A 19,484-nucleotide genomic window follows, 5' to 3' on the forward strand; every position below is an offset into this window, starting at 1 on the left:
CTCTTGAGTGAGCTGTATAATTTTGTCTATACTCTATTTGTAAAACAAATAGAAGAGATGGAACCATACATTTGTGGGGTACACAGCAGAGCTGAAGGTTCCTTTGAAGTGCAGGGCATTTAAGACCTTTTCTCAGTGTGCAGTTGTGTCCAGTTACTTTATTTGAAATCCCAAAGGATACAGGTCAGTTAATAGGTGACACCAAATTGGGTGGTCAGTGGTGGGCTTGGTAGTGCTCAGTTAAGAGTTGGACTTGATGATCTTAGAAGATACTTTCTAATTGAAATGATTGTATGAGAAAGAATAAAAATTTTTCTAACAAGTACAACATGTTGAGAAACTCCATGAATGGTCCCAGTGGTGCCCTCTTGTTTGTCTGCAGCCTATGCTCTGAATGCATACTGGGAAGACACGTGGAGCTTTGGAGCAGTCTGAGGCTTCCTGCAGCTTGGACACAGCCCCACCACGGAAGGGTCCAGGCTGCAGCCCCTGGCCTGGCAGCAGGGACACTGCTCACCCACAGGATGCTGCTTGGTGAGAGGCACGTCCCACACTGACAGCAGGGAGGGCTCCAGAGCTGTCAGGACCTCTCTGTGCACTGTGCTCTTTCCTGCTTGGGATTAACATCAGAGATGACATCTCCTCAAGTCAGTGAGGGCTTTCCGTTTGATGTCAGCAAACACTAGTCCAGGTCTTTGCTTCTCCATTCACCAGTGATAAGGGATATCACCTAGCAGTATAAACTGTGTGAATTCAGAACTCTGTAAATTCTCCTTAAGTCACTAGAAGACAATTACTATAGGAAAACAACAGTAACTGCTACCTGACAAAGTATTTCCATGTCTGTATTTTAGGCATCTCGGGATCACAATGTGATTTTACAGGACCATTTGGGCAAATTTGCAAACCTGATGGTGTCATCAGTCACCAGGCTTGCTCAATACTGCATTGCACAAGGATTTTGACCCTTTGGCTTCAGAAGACATTGCGAGTCTTGCCAGTGCTAAAAAATACTCACTTGTATGACTAAGGGGTCAGCTCTCACCAGAAGGTAAATCTTTCCTGGCATGACCCTAAAGGATGGATGAGGTAGGCTGAAGGAGAACATTTAGGTGGTTTAAAAATAAATAAGAAAGAATGATTGGCCTATAATTAACATTTCCTAGACTGAACAGATGATCTTAGGCTGAATTATAGCATTACCTCTCTCTCTATTGCAGAGATTTAAACCATTTGAGCCTATTGCATATGTAAAGTAAAATGAAGGATGAATTTAACACAAAGTTTCATTTTTTTTTCTGATAAGAATGTTGAGAATATGAATTTCACCAGCTTTCTTTCCCAGCATTATCCATAAATATTTATAAAGTGGGAAGGATAGAGAATGACACGAGCCAGTTTTCTGAAAATGATTCTTCATTAATATCCCAAGTATGTGGAGAAACTTTCTGTAGTGATTTAGAGCTACACGCTGAGGGAGGGCTTTCCCTTTCACAACTGGGAGTCACTGGATTGCTGTGGACTCCCAACCCTTTACTCTCTGACTGGAACAAAAACCTACAGATCAAATTTTCCTGCGTGGCCTCATATAAATGGATTGCAAAGTGCAAATAAACTCTGTACTTGTGTTGATGCTCTTATGTGGTCCTCTTATACACACTTCCAAAAAGATCATCAATTCAGAAAATGGGTGCAAAGCAAGGGGAGGCTGTTCCACAGTTAGCTTGGTACAATGGAGGTCAGAGATTCAGAACACATTGGCTGTTCCTGGGTGATGCTCTGTGTGGTCTCTAATTCAAAGGCTAATAAGTCATATTTTGGTTTAGTTTAATCCACTTCACAAAGTTAACCAGCAAAACTGAAATACATTCCTGTTTGAGATTGTTTCCTCTAATGAGAAGGAAGCAAACAAGGTTTAAACTAATGGATTCTGCAGCACACCAAAATGCTTTTCATGCAAATGTAGTATGTCAACACACAAACAGACCCAAGCAATGAAATAACTTTGTTAGTTTAAATGGTCTATGCACTTATATTAGACGTATTTACCTGTTCATTATCATCTTCATCACTGCTGAGTTTTAGATCATCCTCAAGCATTCTGAAAAAAAAAAAAGAGATACAGAATTACATTTAACAAATTAAGTTTATGTACAATGGGCCAAATCTACACCTCAGCAAAGTCAAAGGAAAAACTCTCTTTCAGTTCAACAACAGCAAAATCAGGCCTGAGGTAAGCAAAGTCCACGTACGTATGTATTAGTGCTTCTTTGTGATTCTGGGGTAGAACAAATGACTTTCAGACTCCTCCATCATGAAGTTTGGCAGTCAGCTGCTCTTTCATGTTCTCTTTTATTTTCACATTGTCTCATAGGGATTAGTCCATATAAACCTACAAGTGTTTCTAAATCAGTAGAAAAATTCAGCTCTGAGACTGCTAAAACCAGAGAAAAAGTTGTCCATGTTTCATTCTCAGTTTGGAGCACCACCAATTTCCTTTCTGGTACCTTATCAAACAGAATGCAAAGTGGATAATAGCAAGAAGAGGAGATGCTTATTTGAGGTTTCATGGGACCTGACAGTTGTTAGTGTCCAAAGGCAGACCAAGCATTTTCCAAGCTGGGAACCTGCCAGTTCATACCCTCATTTTTGTTTATTTATTTATATTTTAATACAGGGAAATCTCACAGGCCTGTGCCCTGCCCTTGGTTAAAGGGAAAGGAAGCTTCTAGTAGATGTGACTGTCCCTATTCCTCCTTCCCTTCCTTTGGCAAAAGAGTTGAATTCCAAATTACTGTATTAACACTCATATGACTTCTTTCAATCCAAGGCTTGGGTACAGGAAAATACATGGGGTAACAAGCCACATTATTTGGTGCTACAGAGACAGAAAAGGTTTCTCATTTGGGGATCTCTCTACCTAGAGAGACAAGCTGTCACCAAATAAGCTCCTGTATAGCTTCCCAGATTTTCATGCTTTTATCTGAGCTGATAATCATCCGGGCACACTTCTACCTCACACCCATCTTTTCACCTTGACGAATTGTCTTATCACGGGATGACGTAGGAGTGAATTGGCACATCTCCCCCTGGCCTGCTGCAGCAGCCATTAAAATCGCAGATCTCCCTTTCTGCCAGCCCCAGCTCCTTTACCCACGGCAGGAGGCTTGCAAATTGCAATTATTGTTTCCTTTTTGCCTTGATGGGGCCTGAAGTCTATGATTTTTTTTATTGTGAGCCTTTAAATAACTCTAGCAATCAATGTATGTTCTGTTAGGAAGGGTTTTTTTTTGTTTGAAGACTACCAGTAAATCATGGAAGCCTCCTGACACAGGGAATTTTAAAGAGGGGACAATAATCCCAATGTGGAAATTTTAGAATATTTGAAGCCTTGATAGTGCCCTTAAAAAGAAAAAGTGAAGGAGATCTTTAAACTGGTTTGTGAGTCATCTGTCTTCCAGTGACCTCTGTTGTCGGGCAACCCAGTGGTTACAAAGTACCTGGACACACAACTACCAGTCATTAGCATCCTGATAAATGACTGATGCCTCCCTGTAATATGTGAACCCATAAAAGTATGACTGCAGCATGGATTAAAAGAAAAATCTACTAAATTTAGTATTTGTGAGGGGTTGACCTTGTCTGGATGCCAGGTGCCCACCAAAGCTGCTCTATCTCTCCTCTCTTCATCTGGGCAGGAGAGAGAAAATGTAACAGCAGGCTTGTGGGTTGAGAAAAGGACAGGGAGAGATCACTCAGCAATTACTGTCATGGGCAAAGCAGACTCGATTTGGGGAAATCAATTCAAAGTATTGCCAATGAAATCACAGTAGGACAATGAGAAATAAAAGCAAATGATAAAACATCTTCCCCCCACCCTTCCCTTCCTCCTGGGCTGGACTTCACTGATAATTTTCTCTGCCTCCCCCCTCACAGTGGTGCAGGGGGATGGGGAATGGGGGTTATGGTCAGTTCACTGCACATTGTCTCTGCAGGTTCTTCCTCCTCAGGGGAAGGACTCCTCCCATGCTCCCCCTCCTCTTCCAGCATGGGGTCCCTCCTGCAGGAGCCAGCCTCTCATGAACTTCTTCAGCTTGGCCTTCCTACAAGCTGCAGCTCTTCAGGAGCCATTCTAGAGTGCATCCCCTCTGTGGGTACATCCTCCAGGCATAGGCTGCTCCAGAATGGGTCCCCCCATGGGGTCACCAGTCCTGGCAGCAAACCTGCTCCAGCGAGGGCTTCTCTCTCTACCAGGACACCTGCCCAGTCTTCCCACTGGGTCACAGCCTCCTTTGGGAAGAGGAGCCCTCCTGCTCTGGCCTGGGCTCCTCCCCAGGCTGCAGCTGGATCCCTGCTGGCAGGACCCCCATGTGCTGCGGGGCACAGCTGCCTCTCCATGGCAGCACCAGGGGCAGCACCTCCTGTCCCTCCATCTGCACTGACCTGGCTGTCTGCAGGGCTGTTCCCTCTCACAGACTCCAACTCCTCTCTACCAGCTGCTGTTGCACAGCAGTTTTTTCCCTTTCTACAATCTGTTATGCTGCAGGCACTGCCCCTGTCAGTGCTGGGCTCAGCCTGGCCAGCGGCAGGTCCATCCTGGAGGTTGGCGTTGGCTCCGCTGGAAATGGGGGAAGCTTCCGGCAGCTTCTGACAGAAGCCACCCCTGCAGCCCCCCTGCTACCAAAACCTTGCCATTCAAACCCAATACTCAATTTTTCAGGGATTATTAATCTTTAGAGGGCTGGACTTTGGTGATGAACAGAAACTTTTAATACTGTTTATCTAGCAGACACATTCATTTGTTTCCCCAGAGCCATTACTTGCTGTGCCATTCTCAATGTATCGCTGTGCCTTGATCTATCCACAGTCTCTGATTGTTATCTGCAAGTCTCATTACACCAGAAGGACAATACCCCCAGGAAACCGAGACCATTTTCATACAGGACTATATCATTCTGACTCTTAACTCTAATTCAATCCTACACTCCTTCCTTTAAACCTGCATTTCACTTTAATGTGTAAATTATCCACTGCTTTAAAGAATCATGGCTAGATAATGCATTCTATTGTTATTTTTTAATGCAGATTTAAGTGGATGTAATGCAAAGATCTTTTCATGAATGAAACCCAAAAGCGTGGTATGTTTTCTTTCTTTCAGCTATTGGGTGGTTTGAGTTTTGGTTTTTTGTTTGTTTGTTGGGTTTTTTTGTTGGTTTTTTTTTTCATTTTTTTATGTGTTAAATTCCTTTTTGACATACCCTGCTGGAAATGAACCAAAAAGGACAAAAGAAATTCCATATTGGATAAATGGAAAGAACAAAGGGGAAAACATAAAAAAGATAAATGGATACACTTACTAAACTAACCCTACAGCCATCTGAAATGGCTGATTAATAACTGTCCTCATACAGCCTAAACTGCAGATACTTTCTAACAAGTACAGTAAGCACAAGACATGTTTATTGAATATTGAAAAATATAAAATTGATATAAAACATGATTAGTAGGAAGGACAACTGTTAGAGTTGGTTTCAGAGAAACTAAATTTGCAGGATTTATGAGTTCCCTTCAAGAGACTAATAGATGTTTAGACAACTAGAGAGAGGAAAAAAATTGGATTTTGGCATTTCTTTAGCAGTTTCAAGCTTATCAGTTGGGGTATATAATTCTTCTTAGCCCGTTCTGCTAAATGAAGAATATGTCATCCCATTCAGTTCCAAAACTCAAAGCTTAAACAACTAGACCAACAAGCTTCTAAAATGCATCACACTCTTCTGGCAGATGGAATAATTAAAGAGAAACTGAGTATAATATCAACCAGAACTATATGGTAGCCAGAGAAGTGAGGAAATAAATTAGAAATACACAGTATATGCAAATGTAGAATGCTGAACATTTCAAATAACCTGCTCCCAGAGAATATTGGTTAGAAAAAGTAATATTTTACAGAACACAAAGGACTAGATGGTGTTTCACAATTTTAAAATGTGCTTAATATTCTGAAGACATGGGTCACAGTAGCTTGTACTGTTTAATGTTTCCATTAACTCTCATTTATAAGCAAGTACCATCTGATTGCACTCAAAGCTCAATAAGGACTTTTTAAGATTGCCAGCAACCTTAATTCAAGGTGACTATTTCACTATCATATCTAGAAAGGTATTTTAGCTTCAAAGCCTCGAGACAGAAGAGCTCTGTATCCACAGCTCTCCAAAACACTGTCTGGATGGTCTGAACGTGAAATTAGGCACTCTTGAGTGAGAGGTCCCTCTAAATACCCATATGATCTATTCTGCTCTATGTAATTGTTCACCTCAGAAGCACCCAGACGGGAGATTACAGAGTGTATTTGTTATTAAGATCAGGACAGCTATTAATAAAGGCCAATTTGGAGACTATGTTAAAATTACAATGAATGCTACCAATGAGGGCAAATCAAAGAGAAAACTGCCTGTATCAGAAAGCTACCTCCAGGGGTGTTATGAATTCATTTTATTTCCTATTCTTCTCTGACCCAGCTGACATTATTATTGAATATACATGTACTTGTTTGTCTTTTCATCCATAGCTAATGCAAAACACCACTTTAGGGAAAGAATAGGATTAAGTAGGATTTTTTATTTCATTATTAGAGCAATGCCATTTACTGTAACAGTTGAAGTTGTGTCAGCACATTTATTATAATCTACAATTTTCAGAGGTTTGTAATTTGGAATGTGAAATTATTGCAAAGTAGAAGTGTTGGGACAAGGCAACACATTTATCTGTGGTGTAAGTAGGGGCAATCTCATTGACTGACTACAATACCCACTTCCTTCAGGGATGAATTTGCTCCCAAAGCAGATTGTTCCTACATTACAAATTTAGCTAGACAAATGGCTGAACAAAGGCTTTATTAGGATGGGTTCTGTAAAAGTCACACTAGAAATAGTAAGAACATGAACACTGAAATGGGACTCGTAGCCCATCCTGACTTTTGAGTTCAGTGGATGTTTTGTGCACACCAGACCTGCTGATTTGGGATCCTCTCAACAAGCAGGTGAGGATTTGGAGACATGAGATAATTCAATCCCTGAAAAAGCACTACCACAGTATTACTCCATTTCAGTTACATTTACAGCAAACTCTGAACTTCTTAAAGGAGGATTTTCACTGCATCTTTTTTTTTTTTTTTTTTTTTTTTTTTTTTTTTTTTTTTTTTTAATGCATAATGCTTTTAACAAATGAATAAGGTCCTGATTGCTGGTAGACTTCTGGGAATGCTGCATTTCTTCCTGCTCCTGCTCTGGTTGTGGAGGGCTGGGAAAGTAACATGTTTGGTGATACAGCTTCCTTAAGGAGGAGGTGTTTAAAAGGCAGCATGGATAGGATAAGGTTCTGCATGTCTAATTTGCTCTGAGATCAGTTGACCACTGCACTGGGGCTCATTACAATGTGAAAAAAGCTTTGTGGGAATGAAAAGGATGGAAGAAAGGGAAGAAGGTGTTGCAAGCAGACAGACAAGGGAATACTGGGCAATTCCCCAATCCTGAGCTGCCCAGAAAATTAACTCGCTCATGTCAAACCAAATCTGTACAAAATGCATATCCCATCTGAGTCACATCACAGCAAACACAAGTGTTGATTCTGCAGAGGAAGGAGGACAGGCAGTGGTGTTAACCAGACATACAGACACGCCATTCTTTTCTTGCCAGGTTTGTCTCTGGTTAAATAATTGGGAATATCTGGGAATACATTTTTAAGATTTCTACATTTCTAAGATTTCTGTGCTACAACTAGTTATTCCATTCGATATTAAAGAGAGAGCTTAGACTGTTACAGCAAGTGTCAAACTTGTGAAACTTAATAAGACTTAATCCAAAACAGGCAGGAATCTAATAAATGTCTTTGGGGTGAAAAAGTAGTACACTGCAGCCTGAGTTATGAAGGCCTTGTCACTCCTGTTTGCAGCAATATTCCTGCAGAGGGAACATGGACCATGCAAATAGTGACTAGCACTGAGATGCTACCTTTTCTACCCCTGAACTTGCACGGAAATAAGGCCATCAGTTCAACACAATTTCTGCTGGTTTACCCCATGGACTTCATACCCAACTTGTTTTTCATTTTCCTAGTGCATTTCTCTGTAGTATATAAGGCTTCTCCAAGAGTGGTAACTCAAAAGGTATCATGCAAATGACAAACTGTATAATGGAATTCAGATGTATTTCAAGAATGTGTTGCACACACTGGAGCACAATTTTATCATTTATCAAGGGGGAAGAAGGGGGCCTATGTGTGTGAAAACATCTAACGATAGATTTCCCCAGAGAAATTCATAATACAGTGAACAAAAAACTGAGGAAATGAAAATAAACGGTAGAGTAATTCCAAAGGAAAAAAGAAGATCTTTTGTTTTAAAACATCCCATCAATAAATCTTGAAACCTTATATTCATTCTTTTTCTGAAATGTGCAAGTCATCCTTACATTATTTCCTCTGAGATACTGTAAGAGTTATGGTAAAAGAAAATCTCAGAAGATTAAATGGAATTTACAAGCACCATTTACCTTAATAGTCAGGACCATTTGTCCAGCAATTTTATACATACTTAAATATAATTTATTAATTTTCCCTTCTCCTCATCCACCATTTTCTTTCATTACATTTTTGTCAATGATGAAGTCAGTCTTGCAAACTGTTACTCACAGAAGTAACTTCTGCTCATTAAAGCAGATTCAGTGGCCTCAATAGGGCTAATTTGCTTAAGGTATAGATCAACTCCTCAGTCTATGGCCTTAAATCACCTCCCCTCAGAAAGGACTAAAGTCAAGTTTTGTGTCTTCCCTGCCAAACAACCTGTGAGTAACAGAGGTGCCTGTTCTCTTCCCTGCCACAGGAAAGGCACTCATTATCCTGCTGACGTGGTCAGCCTCCTCCTGGCCACTGATGGAGAACGATGGCTTGCTAGGACACAGGAGTGCATCCTGTGTTGTCACATGCAGCTTGCCTTAGTGTTCCTGGCACCATATCAGTAATTAGTGTAATTACAGATGGTGAGAGAGAAGTAACCCCTGTGGTTTTCTATTAGATACCTCACAATTAGAGAGTGCACTTCATTACTCATCTCTCCGTATCATCTCTTAATTTCAAAAGGATTAAGCAAAATTAATTCTTTCAGAAGAAGAATTTCTTTATCCAGCCATCCAATAATGTCTATGTATAAAAAGTTCTTCAAGGCAACTAAGATATTAAGTTGCTACCTAAGTGTGTTATAACAACTGCTCTGTTGACAGGCATTTTGTGTTTCATAAAAGCTGAGACAAGAACTTTGGGCGGAGGGAGAAACCTGCTGCCAAATTTTATGGGAATTGGCATGTTTAGCACAAATGATATTCTGGTATATCCAATAACTTCACCTCTCTTTTGAGCTTCATTTCTGCTTGCAAACAATGCTTCCAACAAAATGGGATCAGAACTGAGGCTAATATTTCAACAGTGTAATGGGAAGTTGCAAAAAAATCACAGAAAGAAGTATCCTTCTGTTTTGAGCTGATGAGTTGGTATTTTTGCCTTCATACCCCAGGTTTTCCTTCTGCCTTACAGAATTGCAATCTCCTTCACCTTGTGTCTCCCTCACTGCCCAGTGACTCTTCAGTACAACACACATTGGCAAGTTCAGAGTATGATGTACCATTGAAGCAAAAAGAGAGGGAAAAAAGAGAGGGAAAAAAGAGAGCAAAGAGAGACAAGAACAAAGAAAAGTATGGGCCCAGGAAAAACACAGGAAAAAAAAACCAGAAAAATTAATAGTTTCTAAAAATGCCAGTATAAAATGTGCATTCTTCGAATTGGTGAAGAATAAAAATGAGTACCCACCTTTTTTAGTGTGTTCAATTCTGACAGTGTGCACAAAGCTTTTACTATTTTCCCTTTGATAAACTGCAATGGCTGATATAATTTTGGGTTCTGCTATTTATCAAAAGCAATATATAGTCCAAGAGCCATTTCTGTGATACATACTCATTTCCAATGCATTCCACATGAAAAACACCTGCTTACTCCAACCATATTTGATTAAAAATGTCTCCTAGCCTGAGCACCAGTATTTTCTCTGGTAAACAAGCCTTCAGCTGGCATATTTACACACAAAGGCTAGAGGAACTTAGCACACAGTTAAACAATGATTGATAATTCTACCACAACTTACAAAGGTGACTTTAAAAAATCATACCAGAAAATATATTAAAGAAATTTGTTCAACAAGGAATGAAATCACACAGGACTGGCTCATCTATCCAATGTTCTACAGTGCAGTGACCCTGTAAGTGGGTCTGGCTTCCTCATTTCTGTGCAAATGAACAAGAACTTCATAAAACTGTAAAGGAATTCTTTACTTGTTCAAAAGGAAGAGTCAAGATGTTTAATAAAGACTGGTTGAAGGAGGTCTTCCAGCTGAAGATACTGAAAAGGCAACACAGCGAGTCGTGACATGGCTTTCATGATGTTATGGAGAATGGGAGCTTTAGCTTCAGAAACAGTCTTTGTGCATGTGGAGGAAAGAAAAATTCGCCACATCAGGTTTTTAAAGAATGCTCTAAACTTAGTGCCTGACTTACAGATTTTCAGGGGTGTGCCCTATTAGAGCAGAATTCCAAGCAGGAACCGAAGTCCTCTGTACTGGCCTGCTGATGGTGCATAGTGAATAAAGACAAGGGTTGGCCACAGGGAAGATGAGCAAGTACCAGGGGCTTGTGTGTGCACGGGAGACCTGACCAGCACTTTCCAGGCTGCAAAGGCACTACACCTTTACAAAAAATACTGCTGGACCATGCCTGGTGCACAGGATAGTTCACAGATGATCATCAGCAAAAATCCCCAGAGAAAGCAAAGATAAGGGGATCTTGGGGAAGGTGAGCTTCATTTTCACTGCCCTAATCTGTGATCTGTTCTTAAAGACACTTTTGTACCTGCAAAATCCTACATCAAGAATCTACAGGTATCCCACAGATCTGATACAGACTTTCAAAGAGAAATGAATCTTCAGTAAGACTGTTCACTTCTATCCCTAAATGAACATTCTGTTGAACAGTCGAAAAATGTATAAACAGATGAATCCAAGCAGTACTAAAACTAACATAAACATAGGGGATAAAACCAAGCAAGACTAAAACTAATATAAATAGATTGGATAAATGAAAAAAAATACTTAAATGATTTCTGAATCGGGATGATTTATAAGGCACTGCATATGCATGAGAGAAATCAAGTACCAAGCACAGTGCTGAAAACACTGACTCATGCAAATAATCCTTGCTCCTGCAAGCACTATTTTTCAGGCTCAGATCCAAACACAATGCCTGACACTGTTTGCTCTGATAATCACTCTAAGATAAACAGATTTGAATAACTGCAAATACTTCTAAGCATTTCCTTTCACTTATAATGTAAAAAGAAAAATTAGAGGATAAAATGAAAATGTATGTTTCCACTTCTAGATTTCATACATCATTAATTCTGTAAAAATATATCCATCTTCATGCTGATAGTTCTCTTTGCTTGGCAAGCTTGAAGAATGCAATATGCTAGATAACCTGATTGAAAATTTGATCCTATTGTTTAACAGAATGAGGATTGTTTCATAAGGGGCTCCACCATGTCTGTGCACATTTTCCCCTAAGTAACAGTGTAAGACTTGTATTTCCCCAGACAGCTGAACATTTACGTTGATGTACTTGGCTAGAGATCCAATCTTGCTCTGGCTATAATACAGGAGAATTTTACTCAACATTTTGAATTATGGCACTGAAATAATTTAACAGTGCCTTCTGTGCATGCTACACAAGTTTTCTGATACAGTTAGCTCTTACTGAAAGTTTGCTTACCCTATAAATTGTGCCACATGGTTAAACCGTTCTTCATCCTGAAAACAGGATTTTTTTTAGAATCACTGCAAATGGTGTAACTCTGGAGAAGCCAGCATTTCCCCATAGCCTCACACATCCTATGTACACACACCCTCCAATCTTTATAGTCCCCATGACTAGGTTACTTCTGAGCTCTCTGCTAATTTGTGCTTGCAGAGACCTCTGCAGCTTTGGAAGAATAAAGCAGTGAAGAACCAAGAAAGGAACATTAATGGTTGGTTTCAATGGCTGCATTAGGGATATTCACAGACACTGTTTATGTCCAATTTACAGAACCACAGAATGGCTGGGGTGGGAAGGTACCTGTGGAGATCAGGGAGTTCAACGCCCTGCTAAAGCAGGGTCACTCAGAGCAGGCTGCGCAGGATCACATCCAGACGGGTTTTGAATATCTCCAGTGAGGGAGACTCCACAACCTCTCTGGGCAGTCTGTTCCAGTGCTCAGTCACCCTCACACTAAAGAAGCTTCTCCTCCTATTCAGATGGAACTTTCTGGGTTTCAGTTTGTGCCCACTATCCCTTGTCCTCTCTGCTTTAATATCTCTCTCCCAAATTCATCTTGAGACCACCCTGGTCTTCCTTTACCACAAGGCCTTTGAGGACCATTGTGGTTGATTCTCTGAGAGGCAAGTTATTATTATTTTCATATCAAATTAGTTATGAGATTAAATACATGTTACCATTGAAAAAGCCCCTCAAAATATGGTCCTCAGTGCTAAAAACATTCTAAAAAGTAGAATTCCAGATTACCATTTTTTGCCTTTCTTTTTGACCAATTATATCATGTCTGGCATTAGGTTTCTTTGTCCATGACTTAAGTACCTCAACATTATTATCAGACAAATAAACAAGAAAATTAGTACATGAAATTGATAAATGGATACTCAGTGTTTTTTTTTCAAAGGGCAAAACTTAAGGATGATGCAGACTAAATTTAATTTATTTGATAAAGTCTAATGACATCATGACTTTACAATAATAGAATAATAATATGCCAAAATTGTCAGACTGGATCCAGTCTGTGGTACATCTAGTTCTACATTTTGTCAGAGGAGGTGTTCAGTGGAACAGTTTGTTAGTACTGAACTATTTTGCCTAATACAGCTGGAATGAAAAACTGGTTCATTATGCTCATGAAGCACATATGTCTCCCCAGATTCTTCATTACAATCTTTTTTCAGCTTCTTTGAACCCTGGCTCCACTGTTGGCAGGAACTGAGGTCCTAACTGTAGGCTCTGTAAGAACCTATTTGTTTTTCCTGGCCTTTTTATCCTAACATTTAAACTGTGAGAAAATAAATGAGAATTTCATAGGTTTTAAGTAAGTCTAGGTGCTTGCCTCCTACCAAATTTCAAAACTTGATTTTCTATCAGAATAGTTATAAGAACATAACACACTTTTTTTTCCCCAAGACAATTCTTTTGTACTTTCTCATCTTACTCTATACAGCTGCCATAACAAGTCTAAATCTTAGTGACTATTATCTTCAGAGGAACAAGAGTGTACATTCGCCTTACGCCCAACTTGCAAGCTGCAAAGCCCTCCCCACGTTGTCTGAGTTTTGATGTTACTTCAATTGAAAAAGGAGGAGTCCCACCAAGAGGAAATTGCACAATACACCTTGCACTTAGTGCAGGAGCTGCTAATCTACAGACTAATCCAGTTGATACATATGGTTAGGCAGTTGGGTAACTATCAGGGCACAACACCACCTTTCATCTCCTAAGGTAATGCAAAAGTTATATCTCAAATCCAATTTAAATTGGTGCTCCCTTGAGCTCAAAGATAATTTCTCTCTAATCCTCTTCTGGTTGTCTATAGGGTAACCTTCAAAATCTCTGAAATGACACTGTAAAAAAAATTATCAAGTCATAATTTTTTAGCACAAAACCTAGCTATTTTTCCTGGTGGCAGTATGTTCCAGCTGTTATCAGATTCAAGACTTTTTCAACTGCCTTGAACTCTGCATTTATTTTACTTTTCCAGATTTTTGCCAATGAAAATACCTCAGCACTGCTTGAAGAGAAAATAATCTTGTCAGCTTTATTGTGCCATATCTGAGATGATGAAGGTCATGCTAACTACAAGTCTGTTCCAATTGCTACGGGGTTGGGTGAGGTGGGTTTTTTATTTTATTTTTGGTTTTCCCCTAGCTCCTACCACAAAGTAATAGGGATTTTCCCCTTTCATTCATCTTGCCTTTTGTTGTTTTTAATCGACCACCCATCAGTGCCGAATTGCCTTGTAACTGTCTGCTGAGCTTTCATTTGACAGAGATAGCTGCTATTGTTAGCAGGAGCCTTCACTTCAGCCCATTTAACTTTCCTCAGTTTGACAGCTTCACAATAGCCACCTTCCATCTAAAGAAAACTGTGATTTAGTAGAAAGGGAATGTGGGACAACAGCCTGATCTGTCACTCAGTCTCCAGTGAGTTCCCTTGGCATAAAGTTCCCCTACAAAGCTAGGAGGATGAAAATAAGACGGTCATGAGACATGTTCAGTTACATATTCTGGCAAAATCTAAACAGCAATCACACTTAAAAATACAGCCCTTTCCTTCAGTAATACCCCACGCTGGGCAGCAAAATAAATATTTTGACTAATTCTAAATTTCCATTTTTCACTCACATTCCAGAGTAATACTTGACTTTTTTCCCCCCTCTTTTATTCACCTAATAATTGTGCTCAGATTGATCTACAAGAGCTCCTAGTGGAAACAATATGCCACAAGTAAATTAAAGCTTTCACTGGACTAGTCATTGGTCTTACTCCATGTAAGTCTACATGAAAAGATGTTGATGAATTAAGAGCCTGGATGCCCTCCCTTACTGATGATTAAAAAAGTCAAATTATAGCTGCCTTAGCACAGCCTCTGAATACTTCCTAGCTCAGCTCCATGCTCAGCGTTCCTTTCATATGTGCTGTGGAAATACATTTTTAGCTGATTTTTAACTGTTGTGCATTTATGCCTAATGCCCTTATGCATTTAAGCTTAAATCTGGTTTTATCATTTGGCATAAATGACAAGCTGTAGACATCCCACTATTAGATTTCCAGGCACCATTTTTTTTCCTAGCCAGTTAAGTAACATTATTTTCTTGTCCAAAATCTTGGTTCCCAGTTTGATGAATGCTCTCTTGCTAAAAAATGTGTCTAGGAAATTGAATTTGATTACCATAAAGCATAATTTATTTCAGTCTATCTTATGCCTTTCTTTAACTCTCATTTAACTTCATCAGAAGAGGCATGAGAAAGCGAAGTTGGTAGAGCTGCATGCTGCAAAAGGAACCCACTAAAATGACTTCTACACTCACCTGAGTCTGAGAATCATTTCCTGGTATTTAAAATAAGTAAGTCATTTTGGTAGTGGTGACTAATCACCGAGCAACATATGAGCTTTCGTTTTGCAGCAGCCATTCAAAACTTCGTTAAGAAATTACCAAAACTATGTGGAAAGGTGTGTACAGAAAGGGAGACAGAAAATCAAATAACAGATAAACTCCAGTAGAAAGACAGATAATAGTTACTAGAGAGGAATCTATTGCCCAGAGTTCACTTGTGAGAGAGTACCCACGAGGCTACAACTAGGAAGAACACCAGACTGCTCCACTGTTTCTAATTAGAGACGACATCCTTCATTTTATAGCTCCTGTGGTCTAATTTGTAGAGAGCCATATCCCCTAAAGCTTTCTGTAAACCAAATTAAAACTCATTCCATCAAGGAGTTTCAGCAATATATGGTCTTGGATCACAATACATACTCATGGTCATGGAGCTGCTGCAGGCAGTCAGCTAGGGGATGCTGGCTTTTGTGTTGGTTTTTTTTTTTTTTTTTTTTTAATTTTTCAAGGAAACAGCAGATTTCTTCTAGGAAAAAGCATTTTAAAGACCAGAGAATCTGGTCTGTTTAAACAGTCACTCATGAGAAGGAATACTACACACAGTCTCTCTCTACTGATTTTCCCAGTATTCTCTGACTTTTAATTAAATAATTTTTCTCCCTCCTTTTTTTTTTTTTTCTGTTGTTCAAGACATCTCAAAGCTTCAGCTCAAAAAAATTTGCTAGCATTTTTTTTTTCTCTAAATTAAAAAAAAAAAAAAGTTAGCTTAGGGCTTTTTGGAAGCCTTAAGACTCCACAAATGCTTTTGAAGTTTGCAGTCCCTTTCCAACCCAGAAAACATTCATATAATGTGCAGCAGTAACACAAACATCCTCCTGGGCTTTAACCCAGCTCTGGACAAGGAGAAGAAATTCTGCCTCTATGCCCATTCAGCTGTTCGCCCCTGTGCCACCACCATCAGGAGTGCCAATTGGCATTACAGCTCCTGGATTCAGACTTGTGTCCATTACACTCCAAGGGAGAACTTCATTTCACACAGACGTTGAATAGCTCTGAGAGTGTGATGAGTTTTGTTCCCACAAATCTGCCTTGAATTTGAACACCCGAAGGTGAAAGGATCCATCATCCCAAGGCTAGGGCAGCCCCTGCCAGCCAGAGTACCCTTTAAACCAAGAATTTGATGTCATTTGGTGGTTGGACTTCTTACACACACCCAATTCCCTGCAAACACGGCCCTCTCCCATCCCTGTGGGCTCTGAGAGAAACACACAACTCTGTGGATTTGGCACAGCTGCTTGTATCAATCAACACCAAGTTAGATCCTTGTTTCCTCCCACATGCAAAGGGACTTAGCAAAATTTCTTCAAGCAAGATTTCAAGAAAGTATTTATCACAGCCGGTGTAATTACAGAATTACCTGTGAAAACCCACAAAGGCTCAGGGATCTAATGAACAAGTGGAAAACGACAGCGTAATATCAAACAAAATGTCTACAGTCAAAATATTCCACTCAGTAAAGGTCACATACTCCCTGCCTGGAGGAACAGCAGAGCACGCTTTGAATGCAGGCAGGTGAGAGATTTGCCCATATTATGTGAGGAGATTTTGATAAACATTCCAACCTATTTTGACAACGGGTGGCCAATATGGCAAAGTGGTTCACTGTGGTTCACAGTAGCTGTTTGATATTAAAAACTGACCAGTAAGAAATTTGATAGGTCGGCCCAAAATGCTGAGAGTTATTAGCCTGGAGTAGCTTCTGGAGATGGGATGCCCTGGGCAGGCACCACTGCCAGGCAGAGTCCCCACATCCCCAGGAGGTGGCCACAGACCACTCCACTCTGCCTGCTGTACCCAGCTCCTTTCTCCCCACTCTCTGCACTTGTCTCTTCCATTATCCACTCATTTCAAACAAAACAAATATATTCACTGTTGTGTAAAGGCTCATCTACATTTCCTGTGAGCTATTTTCATCAGCAGCACTCTATTAAAGTTATTTCAAAGTAAACTAGAGAGAGAGAGAGAGCAGGGACTGTGTAGCACTATATCATGTGTCTTCTCAAACCAGTTAAAACTCAGCAAGAAGTAAAAAAAAAAAGAGATCTATTTAAAACTAGATTAAGCTCAAGCTGCTAAAGCATAATAAATTGCTCTATTTTAACTGACTGAACTGCGCACATTTAGAATACAAGGGCATATTTCATTTGAGTTTATGCAATTGTTCAGTCTACTTTTCTACCATTTCACCCATCACAAGATGAGAGAACTTGTCAGGCAAAATTGTAGTTAATGATGTTTAATGGTGGCTAAGCCCGATAGACTTGTTTATTTCTTTTCTTCTTTTTTGTTGCTTTACTCTCACTGAAATAATGAAAATATTACATGAAAAACTTCTATATTATTTGCAGGAAAAGCTTCCATTACCAATGCCAGGTAACATAAAGCTTTATCTGATTTATATAGCAATCTATATAAATCTACTTTTATGTTTTATTTGATTCCAGCCATTAGGCTGTGCTAGGAAGTAATTCTAAAATATATATCATAGTGGCAATTCACTGTACTATACCAAATTAATCTACATAAATCTATACCTGTGTGCAGGGAACCAGCCCGGTAACATCACCGGCATGGAGGAGGAATGGATGCCAGTAATTCTACTTGTAGGCTTTCTAGGAAGTTCAAGCTTTCTCTAATTATTGGGCAGAATACAAATATTCCCTGTTGACCAAATTCCTCCATCTAAATTAATTGTACTGTCATTAGCATAGCTCTTACATTCTAAATTTCAAAATACGAAACTGCATATTAGGAGAGGTATTTCCTCTTTATGACTGATCTAAAGTCAGAGAGCTGGAGAATGAATGGGCTGTTTGGAACAGCATATCCTTTTAAAAACCTGTATTCCTTTCTGATTTAAGTTCCTTACATAGCTGAAGCCAGTGTGCTCTGCACAGCTGAATGAGGCCAGCTGGCAAAGTAGGAGCATATCAGCATTCTGACTGCTTTTCTTTTGTTTGAATATTGCCTCAGTGGCCGCACACTAAACGATGTGAACTTGATGGGCTTGACTATGACCTCAGCTAAACTGAACAATATGAAGCTGGCACATCTGTAATCTCAGGCTTGCTATTTTTCAATTTATTTTTCACCTGATTTGTATTAAGATGTGGTTCAAATTTTAAAATAAAAATAAAAAGGGTCCTTCTGCATTCCAAATCAATCAGCAAATGCTGCCATGCCAGAAGGCAGGCTTCATCTGCCTCTTCACACCACATTTGGTGGATCCCTGACTTATGAGAGCTTGATTTCTAAATGTTTATGCAGAAAGAAATGCTTTACACATCCTTTCCTTCTCAGATAGCCTACGGGAATTCTGGCAATACTTTTTTTTTTTTTTTTTTTTTGCCTGCCTTCCAGGTTTTCTCCCTGTGGATACATAAAGACAGAGTGACAGCAGGAGTAGGCTCAACTCGCAGCAAGCAGCATCCATGCTAATTATTGATATTGACTACATGAGATAAGCTGGACATCTGTCTTTACTTTTAGCAAGTTCTACAAGGATAAACATGAACATGAATGTGGGCTGCCCCATGGACAGTGTACTGGCACTCTTTTATACTCCCAACCCATCGCTGGGCTTCTCTCACTTTTGTCTGAGCCACATTTCAGCCTCGGGTCACAAGAGTTCAAAACACAGTCAATTAATCAAATGGCTTCTATGAACATAACACTGCAGCTCAATAACAGCTTCCTATTCAACATAAGCAAGGAAATGAAAGCAGGAGGTTAATGTGAAGATAGCTAGGTTACATGCGGAGCTTTAAGCAGCAATCCTTGATCAGCCATCATCAGACAGTGCATTTTATCAGAGCAGTTATTTTATGTGAGACAAAAGAACAAACCCAGGATGTGTTTATGGCCTGATCCTGCTCTCAATAAAGTCAAGTCAAGCTCTTCTCTTGACTTATGACTACTAGTTCAGGATCTTTGATCTTGGCAATAAAATTAACACAGCAACAGAAAACAACAAAGAGAGACAGAAAAACTCTCTCAGAATGCTCTGTGTTTACCCTAAGGAAGATAGAGGATTCAAGGCTGAGGTGAAACAACTACTCCCAGGAGGAGGGGAATATGAGATATGGATATGGGACACGGTAGCCCATACACTGAAGTGGTGGGGACAGGGGTATTACATCAGTGCAACAGGTTTGCGTGTGTTGTATCAGTTGTAT

General features: G+C 39.8%; 1 protein-coding gene across 6 annotated transcripts in view; it reads right to left on the reverse strand.

Moving 5' to 3' along the window:
• The window catches only part of AFF2 (AF4/FMR2 family member 2), a 334,300-nt gene that overhangs the window by 94,177 nt on the left and 220,639 nt on the right, over positions 1-19,484 (reverse strand). For all 6 annotated transcript variants that reach the window (XM_038164527.1, XM_038164528.1, XM_038164532.1 and 3 more), the window contains exon 8: positions 2,050-2,101. In XM_038164527.1, coding sequence (XP_038020455.1) covers positions 2,050-2,101 — 52 coding nt within the window. The remainder of the gene's footprint in view (positions 1-2,049; positions 2,102-19,484) is intronic.

Source organism: Motacilla alba, chromosome 4A (assembly GCF_015832195.1).
Source record: "Motacilla alba alba isolate MOTALB_02 chromosome 4A, Motacilla_alba_V1.0_pri, whole genome shotgun sequence".
In the NCBI taxonomy this organism is placed as follows: domain Eukaryota; kingdom Metazoa; phylum Chordata; class Aves; order Passeriformes; family Motacillidae; genus Motacilla; species Motacilla alba.